Consider the following 23,715-nt stretch of genomic DNA (forward strand, 5'->3'; position numbering starts at 1 on the left):
GGCAAGGAGGAAGGAGGAGGTGGCTACAGAGGATGACTAAGTTGTAGTCAGCTTGCTCTCTCAGACGGGGAGGAACTGTGAAGGGAGCTTGAAGTTTATTCTTTCCCTCCGAGGGCTTGATGATTTTAGTCAGTCAATATGCAGACAACAGGAAAAGGGATATGCAGGTTTCATTGTGCGCTTAAGTACAGGAGCCGCACGCCTTTGGTCTGAGGCGGAGAGGGGACAATGGCTCAGAAAGAGGCCCGTTTCTGAGAGAAGTGATACGTGAAGGGGAAGGTGCAGTCTTGGGGTGCAGACTGTCTCCCGAACAACAGCCACTGTGGCCACTTCTGTCTGGGTTAGCGTCCGATCCTTTGTCTCTTCCTCTTGCAGGCAGAGTGTTCCCAGGGCAGAAATCGAGATGTTGGGTGGACACACCTGGGCCTTCCTCTGCTGTGTACTAAAGGGACAGCCTCGAATCCCTTCCTGTGACTGCAGGGCTCTGCAGCTTCACTAATAACCAGCTCTGAATGTGCAAAAGATTTCAGGAGGGACTTTTCCTCAGCCACGTGGACGTGGGTGGCTTTCCCCTTACACTTGGTTAAACTTTTTAAGGGAAACCAACACACAGTTAGACATGATTGATACTGACAGACAATGTAGGCTGAACAAATATTGATACATGTAACTAAGAACTGGGTTCTGCAGGAAGTAAAAAAAAGGTCAACCTAAATCAAAACCAAGAGTCCCTCGTGTGGAAAGTGCTGATTGGATTCACATTGTCTTTTACCTCTTTTACTCACAGCATCCTTTATCTTCCATCCTGACCATGGGGACCTGGGAGTGGAAGGTTCATTTCTGTCAAACATCAGAACAGAGCCATTTGCCTTGACTAAGCAAAGATGTAAATGAGCTCAAACTTGGCTTCTGGTACTACCTGAGATAGCTGCTCTGCAGTCAGGGTTGGCGAGGAGGATGAAGCCAAATGCAGATTCAGAGGAAGAACAGGCTTGATTGATTAGTGATGTCTGTCCCAGGTTAGGAAAAGATGAGTGGAGACCCATGTGCTGATGGAAAAGGCAGAGATTCAAAGTTTTCATCCCAGCCAGAGACACAACGTCACCAACTATTCACCTGCCTGGTCTCCTTAGCTATGAATGATGGAGCCAGTGAAATGCCTTCTAAAAGTCTCTACTCCTCTCCAAAAAAAGACTCTTTCCTGGCCATCTGTCTTCCAGATAGTCTTGGCCAATGGGAAACATTAGCAGGAAGCAGGGGTGTGTACAGAAGAGAAGGGAGGGAAAAGAGCAGGGATGAGGCAGCCCAGGTGTCCACCCTGCAGGATGCTCCTTGCTGGCACAGTTTCTTGAGCAACATCGTTGATTCTCTAAAATGTATCTCCAAGACTCTTCTAGATTCTTCCCACCACTCCTTCCTCTGGCCCTTTTGGCTTTGAATAGTAGCAGCTCACTGATGTGATACTCACCCACATCTATACAAGTGGTCCCTCTGTTAAGTCTCCTTCAGTCAGCCTCTTTGGAATGTGATGTGTGTTAACTCTCGGGATGTGGATTCACTATTACATGCTGTATGAAATGAGTGTTTGCCTGATCCATGAAATGCACACATGATCTGTGTCTGTTAGCTTAATATGGTCCCAGAATCTTTGCAGGAGCCTGATCAAGGTTGTGGAGAGCAAGGTCAGGAAAGAGTCGAGCAAAACCTGAGGCTTCCATAGGATAGTAAACATCCCTGGATCAAATGGGGATGGACACTTACAGTCCAAATTTCCTTGTTAGAATCTCCACTGCTATCAGAGCCTGCGTCTTGGAGTCATTGTGGAAATCCTGGTGGTTATCATTATTATTCCATAAATTGATGGATGGATGGATGGATGGATGGATGGATGGATGGATGGATGGATGGGTGGGTGGGTGGATGGGTGGGTGGGTGGATGGATAGATGCTGTGGGATGGTCTTTCTGTATACTGTGAATATGTGTTGCTACTATTGGTTAGTAAAGAAGCTGTTTTGGTCTATGGTAAGGCAGGATAATCACCAGGTGGGAAATCCAAGAGAGATAAAGGAAGAAGTGGGCAGAGTCAGGGAGACATGATCTAGCCACCCAAGGAGGAACAAGATGCCAGCAGACCGGTAATGCCATGGCCACATGGCAAAATATAGACTAATAGAAATGGGATAATTTAAGATGAAAGAGCTAGCTAGCAAGAATCCTGAGCCATAGACCAAATACTTTGTAATTAATATAAGATTCTGAGTAATTATTTTATAAGCAGCTGCTGGACTATAGATGGGAGAGATTCGTAGGGCTAGGTGGGACCTTGAAACTTCCAGCTACAGATAGATGGGTGGAAGGATGGATGGATAGATGGTAAACTACACAATGATTCTCTTCCTTTCCCTCTCTTTGTATCACTCTGTAGAGGTGACCTAATAGACCCATCTAGAGTGTCCCTACAGTGGGCATCTAGTCCTGGCATCATCTTCTCCAGAGCCACCGTGGGGCCACCTGCTTTTGCTCCTTAACAAAGCAGCTCTCATGGAAGACTAGGTGGAAGAGTAACTCTCTGGCACCCCAGGGAGTCCTTGCCTGTGTAACACAAGTACCACAGAGATGAGAGGCACCCCATCTTACCAACTGAGCACCCCAGACTCGGTACAAAGTGACTAGTTGGTACTTTTAATAATTGTCTATCTCTGCCTAACCCATCCTGTGCTTTCTCGGAATTCCATTCCATTCCATTCTGTTCTACCCTAGCCTATCTTGTTTGTTTGCCTAACAGAATATCGTAGAAAGACCAGACCTGTCACCTCACTGTCGGGAGACATCGTTTTGGGAGCATCTCGATACAGAGAAAGGCAGAACTTCTTGAAAACACAAGTGCAGTGATAGAATGGCTACCCACTACATCGATGAAGCTAGCCTGTCCTTTCATCGTGGGTTAGGGGATGTTTCTCAGACTTCCTTCTCGGACTTCTCTATGAAGTAGAAATATTGGAGTCTTTTAGAGAAGTCTCAACACATCCAAAGTGAAGTCCTTTTACAATTGAGCACTGTCCTAATAAGGCAACTCACTTTATTTCACTTTCATTCTCCTGATTATCTGTTCTAGAGAGACCTTGTCTTCTGTTCTCTAGTCGGACTGTGGCTGCCAGTTTTTACCGAGTGACAGTCCTCACACAGGGGCATGTAAGGATCAGCCAGCCAGCCAGAGCCTCGGTCTACCCCTTTGAGTCTGGATCTGAGAGACCTGGGCAGGCAGCTGAGAACAGCTGAGTTTCCTGAGGGCTTACAGGCACGGAGTCAGGGGAGGGCACAGTGTGGCTGAGGGTAAATGGAAATAGTGTTCTTTCACGTCATAAGCACTCAGCAGAAGCTGGTCGCTAGGAGAAAATTGACATTCACACAACAGAACAAGAGCAAGAGTTATCCAAGAAAGGGACCCAGAACAGTCCCCCAGAGACCCAGCAGCATGTCACACAGCATCTTCCGTCCCGAGACTGTGGCTTCGCTCTTACATAGGCATGTACTCACCCTCTGTGACTGTGAGCTCTGTTTTTCCACAGCATCCCTGAGCTCAGCCTAATCTGAGACTGGGGCATGATCTAGGATCTGAGTGAAGGGTTTGGAAAAGTACTTTACATTATTTTAAAGAGTAAATCATCCAAGCATGACACCTTACCAACAAAGATACCTTTTTATTTATTTATGTGTATGAGTGTATGCCTGTGTGAGTTTATGTGCACCAAATATGTGCAGGTGCCTGCAGAGACCAGAAGAGGGAGTCAGAGCCTCTAGAACTGGAGTTACAGGCAGTCATGAGCTGACGGATGTGGGTGCTGGGAACTGAACCCAGTCCTCTGCTAAATAGTTACTTTTTTTTTTCTTTCCGAGACAGAGTTTCTCTGCACAGCCCTGACTGTCCAGGAACTTGCTCTGTAGATCAGGCTGGCCTCAAACTCAGAGATCCATCTGTCTCTGCCTCCCAAGCATTGGGGTTAAAGGCATCTGCCACCACCACTCAGCAATAGTTACACCTTAAGGAGATGGTTGGAGGCACTGTATAAGAAGTTATAGGTCTGGGAGCCGGAGTGATGCTCATTGGTTAAGCATATCTGCTGCTCTTGAAGAGGACCCAGGTTTGATTCCCACACCTACACGACAGCTTACAACTGTCTATAACTCCAGTTCCAGAGGATCCAGTACCTGCCAAAGACACAGACCTATATTCAAGCAAAACACCCATTCACATAAGGTAAAATAATTGTAGTAATAAAAAAAATGAGAAGAAGTTACAGGTCAGGGCCTGATGCTTTCAGTGGACTTGTTCTGTGATTACTCACAATGACTAAGAGCAGTTTTCCATGCTGAGAGAAGCCAACCCACCCTAATGCCATTCTCTTCACATTCTCAAATTCCCTGCCCTACCACCAACTAACCCAGATCTGTGGCTTGAATAGGTCAAAAGGGAAAAAATAAGTCAACACTCATTTGGAAAATGCTACACACTACGTCTTAAGTAAATGGATATGTTAAATGTGCGTGCATGAAGCTGCCTAAAGGGCTTAATAGTTCCAAGATCACAGCACAAGCAAAGGGTTTTCCAAGCCAGAAGCATGGGAACCCAGGACACAGCCACAAAACACAGACCTCAGGGCACAGGGAGGTGGTGGTCAGAAAAATAAACATATTTTAAGACAAAAGAACATACTAGTGTGTGCATGTTAATATACATGCAAGTGTGTGTATAAGTATGTGTGCATGTATGGAGGCCAGATGTAAACCTTGGGTATTGTTCCTCAGGAGCCATCCATGTTGGGGTGTGTGTGTGTGTGTGTGTGTGTGTGTGTGTGTGTGTGTGTGTGTGTGTGCTGTTCATGTATGGTATTCTTCTTTGTGTGAATGTGAACACTGGTGTGCATGACCTCTCCTTTAAAAGCTTGTTGATTCAGGTAGTCTGGTTGACCTCAGAGCTGGGGTTACAGCTTTTCATATGCCCAGTTTTTCATAATGGTGCTTAGGATTCTAACCCCAGTCTTTACACTTAAGTAGCAGGCACTTTATCAACTGAGCTTGGAACCTATCTTTGAGACAGGGCCTTTCAACTCATCTGAAACACACCAGTGAGGCTGACTGGCCAGTGAGTTCCCAGGTTCCACTTGCCTCTGTTTGGGATTAAAAGCATATGCCATGATACACAGGCTTTTTAAAATGTTTTTTTTGTTGTTTGTTTGTTTTTGTTTTTTGTTCTATGTGGGGTCCAACTCAAACCACAGCAAACACTTTATTAAGATCTCTTCCCAGACTAGTATACATTACTTTTAAATTAAGACTTTAAGCCTTGAAAACTCAAATTCATGACTATACAGACTTTTCCTAAAAGGATCAGATCATAAATTTTTCAGGCCTCACACACTGTTTGTGGTCTCTGTCCAGGCTATTTTTGTGGTTTGTTTACCTCTTTTGCATCATTTATAGCACTTCAGATGTGTACAGACCATTGTGGATTCACAGGCCACATACAACAGTGTGGCCATCGAGCCCAGGGATCATCATCCTTGGTTGTGTTTAAAGTTTCCTCTGTGGAAGTGTAGCTCGCCATTTTACAGAGACACTCACTCACTCATGGTAGGACTCTTCTAAAATTCGTTGTCACTCTGAGAAATTCCTTTTTCCTGTGACCCCATGGGTTTCTGCTCTAACATCTGGAGTTGACAAGCTCTCTCTTTCATCACAGGCTTCTGACAAAGCATCTCATAGAAGTCATTGCAATATGGTCTTGTGTTTTTGGTTTTGTTTTTTTTTTTTTTTTTGGTTTTTGAGACAGGGTTTCTCTGTGTAGCTTTGCGCCTTTCCTGGAACTCACTTTGTAGACCAGGCTGGCCTTGAACTCACAGAGATCCTCCTGCCTCTGCCTCCCGAGTGCTGGGATTAAAGGTGTGCGCCACCACCGCCCAGCGGTCTCGTGTTTTTATACCTTCCTCTGTCTTCAATGTCACCTTGCTTTCAATGGACTTTCTAAAGTGTCACATCCAGAATTTGCACTTTTAAAAATTCAAAATGACCACCAGAGACTGATTTGATGTGTTCTATAATTTAATTGGAATGGAGTGTTGTTGATAGCACTCCTCAGGATGGTTCATTTTTGGTATCGACTTGACTGGATCAAGGAATGCCTAGAGAACCAATGACATGCTAGAGGAATTGTCTGTGATGGTGTTCTCCATGGAAGCTGGCAGTTAGTCAGCGGACTGGTGGGGAAGACCCACCCTCTATGTGAGTGGACACTGTTCAGTCAGCTGGGGCCCGGAAAACAGAGATAGAGGAAAGATAGCACGCTTTCATTCTCCTGGAGCCGGGCAAGCTCTTCTGCAAAGAGAACTCCAGGATCACTAGCTCTGGATGCCATTGGCCCAGCCAGGTTCTCAGGCCTTTGTTCTTGGCCTGACAGTAACACCCTTGCTGTCCTTGGATCTAGGTCCTTCAGCTCTAAACCCAGGTGTACTGCCAGCATTCCAGACAGTCCAGCTTTCAGACAGGCTGCTGTGGAACTTGTCATCTTCCATAACCATGTGAGTCAATTGCCCCAGTCAAGACCTTTGATAGTATCTATCTATCTATCTATCTATCTATCTATCTATCTATCTACCTACCTATCTATCTATCTATCTATCTATCTATCTATCTATCTATCTATCATCTATCATTTATTATCTATCTATCAATTTATCTACCTATCTTTCTTTTAAAAAATTTTTATGTGTGTGTGTGTCTTTGTGTGTATGTGTTCATGTGTGTGCTGGTCCTGTGGAGGCCAGGAGAGGGTGTCAGATTCCCTGGATCTGGAATTGTAAGAGGCTATGAGCCACCATATGTGGGTGCTGGGAACCAAACTTGAGTCCTTTGCAAGAACAGCAAGTGCTTGTAACTGCTGAGCCATCTCTCTAGCACCTCTGTCTGTCTGTCTGCCTGCCTGTCTGTCTATCTGTCTGTCTTACTGGTTAGATAAACCTGGAGATCGCTCCTGATTTGCTGCCTATGCTTCAGTCTCTGGTTCTCAAGTCACTAGCCTTCTACTGACAGCAGAGAAAGATGCCGGATCGCAGCCTCCGTGGGGCGAGCACTGCAGATTATATACTTTCTGAAAATGTTTTGTGGGTTACCCTCAATCTGGCACCATGAAGCACATTTGGATGCTGGCCAGTGTGGAAACTAAAGCATCTTCTTCAACCATCTCCCTATTATGTGTGAGAACCTCCCAAAACTACTTAAAGAATCCTGTGTAGTTTGTAAACTGAATGTGGATAAACATATTTGTCTCTCTAAAGCAGATGTGTATGACCTTTGACACTGCAGTGTGATTTTGTTATCCACAAAGTTCACACTTGAGAACTGTACACTGGACCTACAGAAAATGCAAAAACTCTCACAATGTTATATCTAAATGCACAATTTTTGAGGGGTGGGGTGGGCCCCAGTCATAGCTCCTTGGCAACATGCATCCCAGGGGCTGCAGGCTATTTGAAGAAATTCTAGCATTTTTCTCAGGCTGTTTTCTTTGCTGTTGCCACTGTGCAGCAGTCATGGTGAAATGCCAGGAAGGTACCCGACATCACAGGCTGGTCTCCAAGTTGTGAAAAGACAGCTGTGTCCTTGTAAGTCTTACCATCAGAACTGCCAGATACACAGGTTTTACCTCAGCACAGTGCAGGGTCTGAAAACCACCAGCCCCCGCACTCCTGCACTGCGCTCTGCCCGTGGTCTGTGTCAGGAATGGCCCTGAGACCCGGCAGCACTTTCTCCCAACCCATCTCCTTCTCAGCTCCTCTGACGCTGACACAGTGTGAGAAGAGAAGCCCTTCATTCACAGGGCTAGCTGGGGTCCATAGGAAGGATGAGCACGTTTACAACAGTAGGAACAAAGGGTCCGAATGAACCCTCTGTGTTACAGTCCAGGGAGGAAGATGCTTCCATTTCAGGAACAGATGTAGAGACGGAAAGAAAGGAAAGCGGAATTTTTAAAGACATGACTTTAAAATCACATTGAACCTAACGTGTTCATTCATCTGGAAACACATTAGATAAAGAGGCTGGTGAGAACCCAGTCAGGAAAGCACTTGCTGAGTAAACTGAGTAAAACACCCAGTATACACACACACACACACACACACACACACACACACACACACACACACACAATGGGTGTGGTGGCACATTCTCGCAATCCTAGCACTTGAGGCTTGAGGTCGGGAGTGGGGGGAGGTGGGAAGGTGGGGGGAGGTCAGAGACAGGCATATCCCTAGGTCTCACTGGCCAGTCAGTCTAGAACAATCCGTAGACTCCAACTCTCAGTGAGAAACCTTGTATCAACAAACAAGGGGGATAGCTCCTGGGGAGGGGATGTCTGAGCTGATCTCTGGCCTCTGCGCACACATCCAAGTGCACACACACAAACATGCACACAAGCCGACACAAAAAAAAACCATGCACACAAGCCTACACACACACACACACACACACACACACACACACACACACACACACTTCAACAAAGGTAATAAAGTCATCTGCTCTGTGATATTAAAAGCCTGGAGAAAAGCACTTGGTTTGCAGGTAATGGTGTGGCTCATCAATGCCTCCACCGTGGCCTGAGTTCAACAGCAACTACTAGAAGCACGCATACCTTTTCCCAGAACCTATATTCTGCTGAGAACCTATCTCTTGGACTCCTCAGAAAGACATTAACAAACAGAACCTTTGTCCACAAAGTCTTACACACATTCATCTAAAGAACAAATATAAATTTATCAAGTTTAATCAATATTCTTGATGAGTGTAGATATGTATATGCATATATACACAACATACGTATCAAAATTGAGAATTTACAAATAAGATTTATGCCCTTAGCCCAGTGGTGGATAAGTCTTTAGTATAAATTCCAAAGAGAGTGTATTTCCTTTGGTAATTTCAGCAATTCAATTCTACTTCATTCAAACAGGTGTGAAGCTTAAACTCAGCTGATTCAAAGATGGGAAAAGCGGAAAGCATTTTGTAAAGCTAACACAGCATGACAGTGCTGTTCCCTGGAGATCCCAGACTGTCCAAATTTTGTGCCGGAAGGGTCTGGAGGTCACACTGCTGCTAAGTTGACATCTCTGGAATGTGTGATTATGAATAAACAAAGCATGGAGAAGTGAAATTTCAGCAAAACTGGATTCTATTTATAGTCCAGACCAAGAAATGTGGCCAAATCCCAACTGAAGAGGACCAAATGCCCTGTGTCCACCCTGTGGCCTCCTGATACCCTGGGGAGGCGGGCTTGGAACACTGTCTTTCTCTTGCCCACAGTCCCTAGTGCAAGTTAGCCAAGCAGGCCGGGAGAGTGAACTTGCAGGAAGCTGATCCTTGGTCACCACTTTCCTGGGATGGAGACTCCACACTCGTACCAGCCCACATAGTAGTAGGGGGTTCCAAAACCGATGTTGCCAAAGCTGACCGGCTCCTGGCGGTACTGGCGATGGTAGCCTGGAACAGCAATGGAAAAGAGAGGGAAAAAAGATGGGTCAAAGTCACTAGCAGGAAAACATCTCATCCTACCATCGTCTACTTTCAGACAGTATGTTCCGGCAAACGCTTCCTAGGTGTTATTTGTGAATACACTGAGCCAGTTTTATGTGTCCTCAGAATAACAAGAGGTCTACCCCAAATGTTTACAGGGGGATAGTCCAGGCCTCCTCTCGCTCACCACCAAAGAATGTGATCTTAGCCAATCACTAGTGAGCACTCACAGAGGAGTGTACCGAGATCTGGGGAAACTGCACAGCACCCACTCCCATCCTGTTCTCTGTGTTCAGAGCTCCCAGCTTCCCGGAGTTGCTCAGCTCCAAGACTTAAGCCTGAGAACCTAGAGCAGACTTGTAGATCTTTCCAGAAAAAAAAAACTGCACATTGCTGACCTCTTGATGTAGAAGGATGCTCCAGTAGCCTCAACATGTTTTGGGGGACTTAATTGCCCCCACATTTAGCCTTATTTACTTTACTCTTGTCAAATAATGGTTAGCTGGTTAGCTGCCACTCTACCAGTGAGCATATTAACCAGTCATGGTCAATACCACAACCTTAGCACATAGACACAGAGGAATACAGGCAACACAGGACTGTAACAGAAGCTGAGGCATAGCAAGCACTGAAAAGATATGGATTGGATAGATGTTGTATATTTATTGTGATGAACTGGGCTGGCTTACATATTTGACTCAGCAGTACTCTAGATGTTCCCACTGAAGCATCGTTAGATGAGGTTACAATTTAAATTAGCAGACTAAGTAGATTATCTCTACACTGTGGCCCACCTAAGCAGCTAAGATTCTCAACCAAAATGACCATTAAGTCCTAATAGAAAGACTAGAGAGGAAGTGGAGGGAATTATGCCTCACAGCCTCAGTCAGACTCGAAGAATGGCATGAAATTGTCTCTGTGTCTTAGGTTTTGCTCCATCCACTGAAGGTTAGAAATGTCCCCTCCACCCAAATCTACAGTCACCTGAAGCACTTCTCTATAATAAATCTAAATAGTAGAGAAATACCATTGGTTCTTTACTCCAGATGAAAGATTCTAAATATGCTTATTTTACTGCCTGTTTATTTAATTATTTGAAAATGGGTAACTCATTGTGTTAGTATTTTCGTCAACTTGACACATGCTAGGGTCATCTGAGAGGAAGGAACTTCGATTGAGAAAATTTCTCCATCAGACTGGCCTGTAGGGGAGCCTGTGGGCATTTTCTTTATTAATGATTGATGTGGGCGGGCCCAGCTCACTGCAGGAGGTGCTATTCCTGGGCAGGCCCTGGGTATGTAAGAAAGCAAGCTGCTGCTTCCATTCCTGCCTCCGGGCTCCTGCCCTGCTTGAGTTCCTGCCTTGGCTTTCCTCAGCGATAGTCTATGATCAGGATGTGCAAGCCAAATAAACCCTTTTATCTCCACATTGCTCTTGGTCATGGTGTTTTATCGCAGCCATAGAGACTAAACCAGGACACTCATGTAAAGTCCGCATAGATAAATCAGCACACGCTGTACCCTGAATGTACCACATCACTGAGAGCTGAGTGTACAATGGGAAGATGCTGGACCACTTCCAGCTGCTGCTGGTTTGAAAGGAAGGCTGGGCTCACCTGTGACATACCACAGCTGGTGGCTTTTGGGTTCCCACCTCATAATGCATCATCAGAGAACTAGCACCCTGGCCCTGAAGCCTCTCCTGGTGATTTCACGCTTGCTCTTCACTCTAGCTGGGTCCTCTGGAAGGACTCCACTGTGCACTCTTCATGTTCATCCATATCATAAGATTAAACTCATACTGCCTCTCCTGACCTTGAATTCATATGATCACCAAGAACACAATTCCTTGACAAGAGGACAACCAGGTGGCATAATCTGTTGTCATTTACACATCATAGTGTCCACTGTTATTCACCTTTCACACAGTTGTTTTGTCTTCCTGATAGCAGAGCTTGTTTCTGAGAACAGGGATTGGCTCTTATACACTCTTTTGTATTCCCAGCTTCTCAATGCCAGCATATGGTGGTAGTACTTTAATTCATCAGTTCCTTAATTTTACTCTTTATAATCCAAAGTGCTCCCAATGTTAATCTCTAAATTTTAGGTCAAAGGCAGAGCTACCATGCCTTTTCTCATTATAACAATTTTCCTCTCCCACCCACCCATACCATAAAATAGCAGCTCTGTCCTTCTTACCTTGAATGGTGGGGAGGGCTTCTACATAAGACTGAGGCCCTGTTCTTCCATCCAAGTGTGAATCCACAAACTGACAATGATCTTCACCTCTTCCCCAGCTGTCTCCAATGCTGTAGAACGTGTCTGCATAAGGACATATCACAGGTCAGTGGCTACCGGCGAGTGTCACAACTGGCTTACAAGTTAGAACAAGCGTTGGAGACTGTTTGAATTGGGGACATTATTTAAATCATGTGTTCCATAGTTTCCATGTCTGAAAAATGTTTGAAATGGCACAAATGTCATTAAGTGTTGTAAGAAGCCAGCAAGACCTTGTACATTAAATACTTAACACCTGTTCAGTTGGGGGGGTGGGGCTTTGAACAATACAGTCAGCTGAATCCTGCAAATGATGGACCTTTTAATCCTCAGCTTTCAAGAGAGAATGAAGGAAAACAAAATAGAGATTAGAAGTCAGGCATGTCTGTATAACTAGAAGAAACTATTTCCACACATAGCTTCAGCCTGAGGTGCTGTCCGTGGTGCTGAATCACAATGCTAAGGTTGGACACTATTGCGTTCCCACACTGGGATCCTGAAGACTGTGCAATCTCTCCCAGAGATTTTGAAGGGAAAGAAAACAGGTGGAAGAGATGGAAAGAGAATGGACACACACACACACACACACACACACACACACACACACACACACACACACACACATACACACACATGGTGGGGGTGGGGTGCTAATTATCTAGTGATGAGGTGTGACAGATCAATCTCCAGAGTTGGGGATGGGAGGGAAGACTTAGTTTTGACAAGCTTATCCTTCCTAGAAAGAAATATGAATAAATTTAAAACCGATCAGTCCAGTTGATTGTAGATTTCATTCCTAAAATACAGTGGATACACACATAGGAAGCCAGTAATCTCAGAGCAGAGTCTACAAAACTGGTTTGCACTAAATTCCCCACAGTTCCAGCTCTCAGATACATCCTAAGGCCCTGCTCTCCCAGTCAGTGCCCGGCAGAAGTTTCCTGCAGCCACCCAAGCATAGGACCTACCTTTGAGGTTGTCACTGAGGTAGATCTTGTACCTCAGTGAGTTACAAAGAACGACTCCCACAAATTTTTTGTACCATGTCCGCTTCACATACTGCCGACCGTGGCAGTCAGTGTAGCCAGGGTCATGCTTGAAAGCAAATGGGATCCAGATGGGCTCACCACCTTGACAACACACAACACAGGCTCTAAGGTACGATGGTTACAGGGGTCACTGTCTACACAAATTATCAGAAAGCTGGGTATTTTCATTGGGACTGTGTTCCTCTTGGGGCTTCTCTGAGCACATGTGCATGCATTTTGTATTCCCCTTTCTCTTTCATTACTAGAGTACAACTGAGGTGTTATGAGTTGGATCTAAAAATGTCCCCCAGAGGCTCATGTGTTAGAGGCTTGGTCAGCTTCTCATGGGCTGTGGAGAGATTACTGGTTCAAGAGGTTCCAACACCATCATGGGTTAACCCACTGATAGACTCATCCCTGAGTGAAGAAGGGAGCTGGGGAAGGAAACAGGTAACTATGGCAGGCTTTGAAGGGATTCCCCCTTCTCCCTCCCACCTGCCTGCCGTGAAGAACAGCTTTACTGCTCATGTCCTTACTCTCTAATGTTATACCTCACCTTACGCCTAGGATTGAGGGAGCCGAGTGACCGTGCTCTGAAATCTCCAAAACCATACACCAAGCTAGACCCTTCTCCCTGGTTATCCCTGGTTTTTGTCATGACAACCAAAAAGCTAACTACCACATTTGAAGGGCACGGTGCCTTTTACTCCAGAGCATTTAAGATCTTGGTGTTTCCACAAAGGATTCTCAAAGCTAATGAAAGATGTAAGCCTCAATGAACAGCAGCTGTATTGGCATATTTTCACCGCAGTACTCTAAGTCCCTACAGCTACAGCCCTGCTCTTTTGGTCACTCTTTATTTCTGTCTTGAACTTAAAACACAGGGTTTGTTTTGTTCATTGGTTGGGGGGGGGTGTAAGATACCCTTGTATACTTGCTGCATTGTGTCATCTCTTTATCACATTCAAATGCTCATAAACATGTAAACAATGTACCTATTTTATAGGCATTAGCAATCCCCATCATAGTTTTTCATAGATACCAACAGCTATAGTCCTACTAAAGCATTTTCAAGTCATTCTCTTCCGCAAAGAGAGTGGAGGGTGGGTGAATCAACGTTGTCAGAAAAGACCATGCAGATGTAAAATGTTCCGCCATTTCTACTTGTGGGCCACCATAATGACCACACAGCTTACATTCATGTCAACCAGAGCATCGGAATCCTCAAGACGGAAAACTCACCTGGTGGCCTCACAACAAGCAGAGGATTGTCTGTGGACAAAAAAATAAATAAATAACATGTGGAGCAGTTGTAAAATGCTGAAATGCTGACTGGAATTAAAAGAGCTAACCCAGTTGGAACAGAGAGAAAAAAATAAGGTTTGTTTATCAGATACCAAAGTTTCCCAAGGGTTTCGTTCTGTAAGCATTATCTTTTGAGAAATACTCTCTGGTCAACTGCCTTGTTGTTGACACAGAAGCTGTGAGTTTCTGGGCGAGATAAAGTTTTGAAATTGTGTGCTACAAAAGTAATGCGGTACTTCAGGCAGGTAAGAAGGTTCAGTAAGTATGCCCAACCTGGCAACCTGGGCTTCACTGCTAGGACCTGTGCGGTGGAGGAAGAGAACCAACCCTTGAAGGTTGTCCTCTGACCTCCACTGTGGCACACACACACACACACACACACACACACACACACACACACACTCACATGCACACTGTGGCATGCACACACACTCTCTCTCACATGCACACTATGGCATGTAAACACACACACTCTCACATGCACACTGTGGAATGCGCACACGCACACACACACACACTCTCACACACAGACACACATGCACATTCAAAATAATATAAACAAATCATATAAAAACTTCATAAACAATCAATGCTCTTGTTTTTAAACTTCATATTTGGGGAAGTCCAGTGATTTCTCAGAAGGTTCTGTATGCTATAATATCACACCCAGGAGAAGATAAAATTCAAACCCAAGCATTTGCATATAGACACTTATAGCATTGTTGTAATTATCAAACAGTAGAAATGACTTAAAATGCAGTTGATTGGGTTGAACGAACAGATTGTGGCACAGCTGTACAATGAAATACAGACCAGTGATAAAAGAGAAGTGAAGGGCTAACCAACACAGTGTGTGGATGATTCTGAGAGAATCCGGCCAAAGGGTCTACACTCTAGGGCACTAATGTCAAATCCTAGATGATGTGAACTCCGTGGAGAGAGCAGAGGGGTGCAGGACAGCAGGAGGAAGTTGTTGGTGATGACAGACATGCTCACTGTCTGGATACTGGCCAGGACTAAATATAACTAAAATCTATGACATTCAGTATTTTAAAACTATCTATGCTTTAGCTGCAAAAACCACTGCAGAGAGTATGAAATTTGCTTTTAAAGACATCTTGCTTCAGAAAAAGATCATTTTTAGGTGGTGTTGGGTCACAAACCCATGCCTTCTGGTATGCTGGGCCAGCCATCTGCCCCATGTTCCTGGGGTCCATGCAGGAACATGGTGAGAGCTTTGCCCCACAGCACTCCAAAATGCAAGGCCATATATGGGATAGTGTATTAAGACAGAATAAAAGTTCAACTCTAAATACTCAGTACAGATATCTCTTCCTCTTCATAAAGGTCATCTTAGATGGAGACTTGAAACCTGGAGAGACAGCTGCCTCCCATGTCATCTAAGGTGGATGTTTTCCAGCTATTTGGAACAAAAGTATTGTTTTTAAACTTTAAAACTAAGACCAGGTATGGTTGCTCATGCCTATAATTCCAGTACTCAGTTGCCTGAGGCCACCCTGGACTAGTTAGACAGTTCCAGGTTAGCTTGGGCTACTCAGTCTCAATAAAACCAAAAGCAAACAATCAATAAAAATCCAGCAATAAAGGAAGTTCTGAAGCTATTTTATGCTAACGAGTCAAAGCTATCTTTAGGTTGAAAATTAAATTTATTTTTCCTTTCACTAGAATTTGACCTTAGTTTTCTCCTCACCTAGCAAGCAGGGGTCAGGGACGGGGGATGCTTGTTTTATAAACAGAAACCCGAACTCACCCAACAGAAAAGAAGACATTTTCTTGCCTTAATTTTCACTATGCCAATGGCTGCCATTCTGATCCTTTATTTACTGTTCAAAAAACCAAAACAAAGATGAATGTGCCCATACCTGATTCTGTAACAAACGAGACCGAAGGGCTGACAGGTCCATAGCCATGAGGGTTCTTGGCTTGAACTTTGAAGTAATACCTGAAATCGAAAGAAAACATCTTTTAAAAGAGAAATTGATTTGACCTCTGAGGAATGAGACAGATTCCCAACCTTCCAAGCATGCCTCTGTTGTAACTCTGGAGTCGTGTTTGTCAGTTTTTACACACACCCATGCACATGCACACGCACATGCACACACACACACACACACACACACACACACACACACACACACATACACCTAGTCATCCTCATATTTTTTCCCCCGAACTTTCTCATTTTTGATGATTTCTTGAAATGGTACAATTAATACAGCATGGGCACATGGCTGATGGGAATGGAACAGAAAGTAGGCTGTCAGCTGCCCAGAGTGCTTTTCTGGAGCACACAGGTGGGCAGGCACCTGGTAACTCTCTCAGTCCATCCTTTAAAGACCTGACTAAGACTCGGATGCCAGTATAAGTTCCAAGAGAGAGGAGCTGGTACAACAAAACACAGAGTAGAACTCAAATGTTAATCAACATCTCAGACTCCATGGTGGATTCAACACTAACGTGACTTGTGACTAGCAGGAAACAGTGGCTAAGGGGTGACCTTTCTAGTGGAACTAACATGAAAGCCATGCCTTGAGCTTTGTAACCTCCAGAAAAGAGAAGCATGACCAGGAAGAGGAGGTGAGGAAAACCTGAGGAGAGAGGCTTTACTGCAGGGCCATACTTTGTCTTGGAACAGAGAATGTTCTGGAAAGCACAGTTTGAGTCAGCTAGCTCATCAAGAAGGAAACGGAATCTACAGGCATCTTTCTTTGCCAATACTAATGCTCAAAGAAGAACTGGGGATCAGTACATCGGTTGGAACCACTATTGCTAACTTTTGTGACTTCCTCTTCCTGGGGTTCCACATAGCACAAGGCTATCATAGGCCCCATGAATGGTGACTCTTTGAACCTTACAAGTAGTATTTTCTTCTAGCTTTTGGCCAGAAGGAATGTCTCACCTAACTATTTCAAAAAATTCTTTATCTGGTTAAGTCAGGTACACAGATGCATGTGCTGATAAAAAAAAAAAAAAGGTAATACAAAGTTTTAGAGAGGGAGAACAGGAAGGCGGAGGGAGACACTGCCAGCCGCTGCCATGACAAGCAGCATGTGAAGACACCGGTAAGCCACGAGTCACGTGGCAAGGTATAGATTCATAAAAATGGACTAATTTAAGATATAAGAACTAGATAGCTAGAAGCCTGGCACAGCCATACGGTTTGTAAGCAATATAAATCTCTGTGTTTACTTGGTTGGGTCTGAGTGGCTGTGGGACTGGCGAGTGACAGAGATTTGTCCTGACTGTGGGCCAGGCAAGAAAACTCTAGCTACAGACTATTTACATTTTGTTGGTGCCACTGACTCCTGACTACAGGTAATGACATCACCAAGGCCACCTCTGGCCTCACAGCACACAGAGGCATTCTCCTGTGGTTTGACTAAAGAAAAGAAAAGCCACTTGGTAAAATCTGAAGTCATCCACATATTGATTTTTTTCATTTCAAATTATTTTTTTAAAGATATGCACAATTAAGAACATGGTTCTAAATATCAATTGACCCAGCAGTGCATGTTTCTTGATTATTCACACTTAATCAGTGGCTGTGGAGTAATTTATGGCAAAACCCCCAAAGGCAGTTTCAACAGATTCTAGTTGAATTTTGCAAACACTTTTTTCTTTAAAGAGAAGCCATTTAAAAATCAGGAGTGATATTTGTGTTCAGAAGCCACATGGGACACTTGTGCTGCATAGTTCCTCACATCCCTGCTCTAAAACTCTGATCCAATCTTTCTGCTATAAAATAGGATTTCAAAATATGAAGACCCAAGGAATGATGGTAGGGCCCTTGTTCAGTAAAAAACAGGTTATGACCTACACCACCAATGCTCATGCTTAGACTCTAGCTCCTCCTTTGAGTGGAGTGATTTCTTGTCTCTGCTGATAACTCGAAGGCTAGTTGTCAAAGACCCTGAAAACTGGAGTGACCTCCTAACGAAGTTGACTCAGCACATGGGTATCTGAGTTTCCATGGCAACACAGGAAGCTGCTCCATGTGCAGGGGAAAAAGAAATGAGTTTCTTCTCATTGTATCCACACTGTATTCATACTCTTAATCAGTGGCTGTGGAGTAATTTATGGCAACCCCCCCCCTCCCATAGTTGTTTGTAGTTGCTGTTCACATGGGTCCTGAGAGGATTTGATCAGAGAAACTCCCAGGCTACATCCCAGCTGCATTTTCCACCTGAAGAGCCAACAGCCTGTGCTTAGTCATAGGAAGCAGAAGAAGAGGCTGGGCGCACAGGCAGATGGAGCCTGGTACTGTCCATCTTCCCTCATTCTTCTTCTCTTTTGAGACTTTCCATCTCCCCAGAACATTTCAAACGTCAAGGCTTCCTCTTCCTGGAGCAATTTTGCCTCACCCCGCCTCACACCTCACCTCACCTTGCCTACCTTTTCTCTGGTTTAACTGCTCCATATGCTTTAGATCTAACTTTCTCAGTCTCACCTGACTGAGAATTTCCCTATTATGTACTCTCCCTAAACTTCCTCGAGACACTGACTATGGAAGTCTCTGTTTGTACTGTTTTTCCTTTTTAACATCTGTTCCTCCACACAGTAAACCCCATGAGGACAGTACTGTACACTCTATGAGAGCTGCATTCAGCTCACCCCATGCCCCAAACCCTGGCCCAAAATAAACAGGAGGAAGAATCGCTTAAATGAAGTTTGGACCCAGAACCACGGTCAGAACAAGGACACCTCCACTTTACGCCACCATCACCTGACAGTCAAAATGGCCGAAATCCAATATGGCAGCAAAAGTTGTGGAAAGAACATTGGACACAGACAGGGGAGGGGGAACAGGGAGAGGCCAGGAGACTAAGGCTCAACTTTTGCCCACTGGAAAGCATCTTCCAGCTTTTTGATATGCATGGTGGCTGTGCTCTAGAAGTAAGCAATCCCTGCATGTAGAGGAAAAGGATGCTGACCCTGTTTCGTCTGATTCTGCTGCTTTTATTTCCTCTGGTTAACTTTCACCTCTGGTCAACATTCATCTCATTAGGAAGGAATGGAGTACTTTCTCCTCTCCCTGACTTATTGCTTCGTTTCATTTGCCAAATCCTGCAATTCATAACAGTTTATGGAAGCTTGGTTCCCGGGAGCCTAAGTGGCACGTTAAAATGTCACAGGGATTGTTCCCAGCTTTGGGGACGTCTCCTGGTAGCAGGGCTCTGGCCAGATTCTGTCCCCTCTGTTTATTGAGTCATTTGTTCCGGCTTTTTCCTGCCTCTCTGCCTGTGGAAGCTACTTTGAGCTCTTCACGGCAAGCCTGCCGGCTCTGTCCATCAGTGTGGTACTGTGACTACCTGGACAACCTGCAGGAGCCGGTCATGAGCTACTCGGGGATCCTACAGGCCTACTGATGTTGTATGATTGACCATAGCAGAGGTACCTGAACCACAGACATTGAAAATGCTGTAAACCAGGGATTCCCCCCTTCCCCATGCCCAGCTGCCCAGATGGTCAGTTTACCAGCATGCCACTGCCTGGCCAAGGCATGCTCAGCGGCTCACTCATATTCGTCCACCAGGTCACTTTCTGTTAGTCATACCTCCCAAACCAGGCAATACAACTGAAGAACAGACAGCCAGTCACTCCCATGTGAAGAAGTTTTGCCGATTTCTCACTGAGTGCCATAAACTTTGGTTTCCAGAACAGTGCCCTGTCAGCCAGCCGCTGCTCAGTGATGAAGACACACTTGTAACCTTTACCAATGAATGCAGCACACCTTTCTAGAATTTTCTGAACATCTGCATCACAAAGCTTAAGTGTCAGTTAATTAATATGTTTGACAAAATACCACCCCACTAACATCACACAGCAAGGTTGTATTAAAAAGTGAACCAATTCTATTCCAACTTATAGAACAACCTCCCTTCCCTTATGGGAGGTAATGTTTAGGAAAACAAGGAACAAACCCAGTTGTTAAGTAACAGCTACAATACATGCCGTAATTTCTCTTAAGCAAAAGACACGGCACATGGTAAGCCTTCATTGCTATCCCATGAGCTAAATCAAGAATTCAAGGAAATAGTGAGACTGATTAATCCCTTCTTCCCAAGCAAACAATTCTGTGACCAAGCTGTATGTATGTTTGTAAGTGACTGCTGGGTCATACCTTGTGTTCGGCTTTAGGTTCTCAATGGGCAGATGGGTCACTGACGACGTCTGAGTTGACCATTTGTTCCTGATGAAGTCCTCGTAAGAGGCACTGTAGACCAAGTATCCTGGAAACGGAGGGGGAGGAACCTGGTGAGCATAGAAGAACTTCTCCTAGTTTGTTTTCCTGATGCTTCAATCAACTCCATGACCAACAGGAACTCGGGAGAGGAAAGGTCTTATTTCCCTGTGCACTTCCAGGTCATGTTCCAACATGCAGAGAAGTGAGGGAGGAAACTCAAGTAGGGACTTGAAGCAGAAACCATCGAGGAATGCTGCTTAGTGGCTTGCTTCCTCCTCTGGCTTGCTCTGCTACCTTTCATATAGAGCCCACGCCCACCTGCCTAGGAATTGTACCACTCACAGTGGACTGGGCTCACCCATATCAATTACCAATCAAGAAAATGCCCCACAGCTGTCTCAATGGGCCAATCTGCTAGAGGCAGTGCCCCAGGTGAGACTCCTTCAGATAATTCCTGGCTGCGTCAAGTTGACAGCTGAAGCTAACTAAGAGCGAACCAGGTCACACTGAGCCGTGCTAGGGAGCGGGTAACGCATGCATACAGCTCTGTGAGAACCTCAAGGAGAGCAAGTTTCACTGTGAGATGGGATGGTACACTTCAGTTACTTCTGGTGAATTCAGGGAGGGACAGAAAAGTCAAGCGCTTTCTGGCATCTCACTGCTTCCCTGCTTCGCTTCCTTCTCTGCACCCTCATTCCCTGGCCTCACTCAGCTCATGGGGCCAATTCCATCTCATCATGACTGCACAGAGAAGAGAGAAGTGGGAGATAAAAGAACAATGCTCTGCACTTAGTATAACTAAGCCAAACTCAGACAAATGTTTTGTTTCCCTATTATATGTGGAATATAGACAGACAGACAGATAGGTAGGTAGATACAGATTTAGAGAGACAGATAGATAGATATAGAGAGATAGAATGGTAAGAGAAAGAAAGAAAGAGATAGATAGATAGATAGATAGATAGATAGATAGATAGATAGATAGATAGATGGAGATGGATAGATCACATATATATGCCGTGGAAGTAACAGAAAGGGAGGTTGAAGGGGGAAGGGAGAAGGGTGAATATGGTCAAAGCACATGACACACTGGAAGGGAAATGTGACTCTGAAAACCACCACTGTACAGTGAATACAGAAATAAGAAGTCAAAGGATGGTCAAAACCCCAGTTCCCTGGTAGAGACAGACGGTTGTCCTCTATGAAATGAAGAATGCTGGCAGTGACTCCCAGGCATGCAGGGGTGACTGACAGACCCACAGTGACCCTCACTCATTGTCATAACTCACCTATGATTTTCAGTTGCTGACCTTGACCTTGTTCAAGGACAGTGGTTATATGAGGGATCTGAAGCCAGACAGCCTAAAATTATATATATATATACACTTTGTCCTGTGTGCTCACCCATTTGCCAGTTATGGCAGTGGGGTGATGGCTCAGCAGAAGAGAGCATTTGTTGTGCAAGCATGAGAAACTGAGTTCAAATCCTCAGATGCACGTAAAGAGCCAAGTGTGGGCAATTGCCTTCCTACAACCCCATTGCTGGGCAGGGCACAGACAGGAAGATGGAGGAATTGAGGCCACCAACCTACTCCACGTTCAGTTCCTGTCTCAAGAGAATAAGGTGGAGAGTGATAGATTCAGGCCCTTAGCATCCTCCTCTGGCTTCCCTGCATGCATAGACACATGTGCACAAACACCTCACACACGTGAGAGGGGGGAGGGAAGGAAGGGGGGAGAGAGAGAGAGACAGAGAGACAGAGAGACAGAGAGAGGAAAAAGAGAGAGAGAGGAAGAGAGAGAGAGAGAAAGGGAGGTAGGGAGAGGCCATTCATAAAACCACATTCAATCAAAAAGAAGATTCTCCAGGATTTGGGTACAGGCCTTCCTCCACTGATCTCTGCTTTTTTTTTTTTTTAGAAGTGTGTTATACGTTTCAGAGATTGGTCTCACTCAGCACACGCCATGAAATGAGCAGCTGTCAGTTACGCCAAAGACTCAGATCCCTCACCCACACTTGCCCTGTGCCCTTTAAGCCTTCAGCCGTACCTAGCAGGATGCATGGGGACTGTATTTCCTAGTCCCTTACCCTGGCTCTGGGGCCACTGTACAAGCTCCATAAGAGAAGCTGCACTTCGAGTATTCTTCAACACTTTTCTCTCCTTAAAAGACAATGCTGGGGTCCTACAGCAAGAGCACCAGAAGTGTGGAGTTACACGTGTGACACTTGGGATGGATAATGCTGATCTCTAACCTCCAACACTACCCTTGCCACTGAAAGACAAATTCACAGCCAGCATGCACTACTTCCTCTACACAGCTCACAGGCCTGGAAAAAAATCATTGGCAGAGGAAGAGACTCTTCACAGAACGCTTCGATTCTCTTTCTGTAAGAACTCACTTTAACTCATTCTCTGTTGTCGTCTTGGTGCAGTCACAGAAACTCACAAGCATCTCATAGGCCAAAGGCCCAGTGGAGAGGCTCAAGACCCTTAGGGTTCTTCCATTTTTCCTAATGCCCACGTAAGGAATTGGGAAGCACCCAGGCTGCCATGGGAGCAGCCAGCAGGCACAGAAGGAGCCACACAGTAACAGTTCAGTAGAAACATGTTCACCACCCTCTCCTACAGGATTTCAGCTGACAATTGGTTGGCTGGCTATTTTCAGGATGATACAAGGTTAAAGATAAAATGAAATTTATTTTTCCTATGAGGAAAAAACTCCCAGCAAGATGACGTATTACTAGCTTAAGGTCATACAAACCAATCTGGAATTATAACTGAGGACTCTGGCTTCCATCCAGTGTTCTTTAACTACTCACAGGGCTCCTGCACTTACCCGTGTTCCCCATGCCACTGAAAATGATGTCTGCCTTCTCCACCTTACTTGTCTGTTTGTGCATCCACCCATTGACTGCTCCTCTGTCTAAGTGAGAATGCTGAGCATCCTCATAGGACACACCTGTTACCACATCTCCGGGGATGGCTTTGTTCCAGTCCACAATGACAAATGAGTGGCAGCCTTCCATGGCGACCACGGTGATGTTGCGGGGAGCATGCTGAGGAGGCAGGTCGTTCTTCGTCAGGTCGTTTGGAATGAGTTCATCCAGGCTGTCCACTTGGAAGTGATCCAGAGCATCAGTCAGGGAGCATGGGGCCGACGGGTCTTTACTGAGGTATGTCACATAAGGAGCTGGAAAGAACAGAGGAATCAGATCCACAATTCAGCCTCTCCCTGCCAAGACTCCGGAGACACCTGATGCTAATTCAAGGGCACATCCTTGGGCTGGGGAGATGGTTCTGTGAGTAAAGCACATGCCACACCAGAGTAAGGGCC

At 45.1% G+C, this 23,715-nt stretch overlaps 1 protein-coding gene across 1 annotated transcript in view; it reads right to left on the bottom strand.

The window, feature by feature from the left end:
* Positions 1-8,790: 8,790 nt before the first annotated feature.
* Fndc1 (fibronectin type III domain containing 1) overlaps positions 8,791-23,715 on the bottom strand; it is a 61,331-nt gene continuing 46,406 nt past the window's right edge. Inside the window, 7 exon segments of the mRNA XM_052750868.1 lie at positions 8,791-9,532; positions 11,764-11,886; positions 12,810-12,971; positions 14,112-14,141; positions 16,058-16,137; positions 20,317-20,425; positions 23,341-23,571. Of these exon segments, the coding sequence (XP_052606828.1) occupies positions 9,417-9,532; positions 11,764-11,886; positions 12,810-12,971; positions 14,112-14,141; positions 16,058-16,137; positions 20,317-20,425; positions 23,341-23,571 (851 nt within the window). The 3' untranslated portion in view covers positions 8,791-9,416.

The sequence above is a fragment of the Peromyscus californicus genome, unplaced genomic scaffold (genome assembly GCF_007827085.1).
Source record: "Peromyscus californicus insignis strain IS unplaced genomic scaffold, ASM782708v3 Scaffold_22__1_contigs__length_63687245, whole genome shotgun sequence".
NCBI lineage: Eukaryota > Metazoa > Chordata > Mammalia > Rodentia > Cricetidae > Peromyscus > Peromyscus californicus.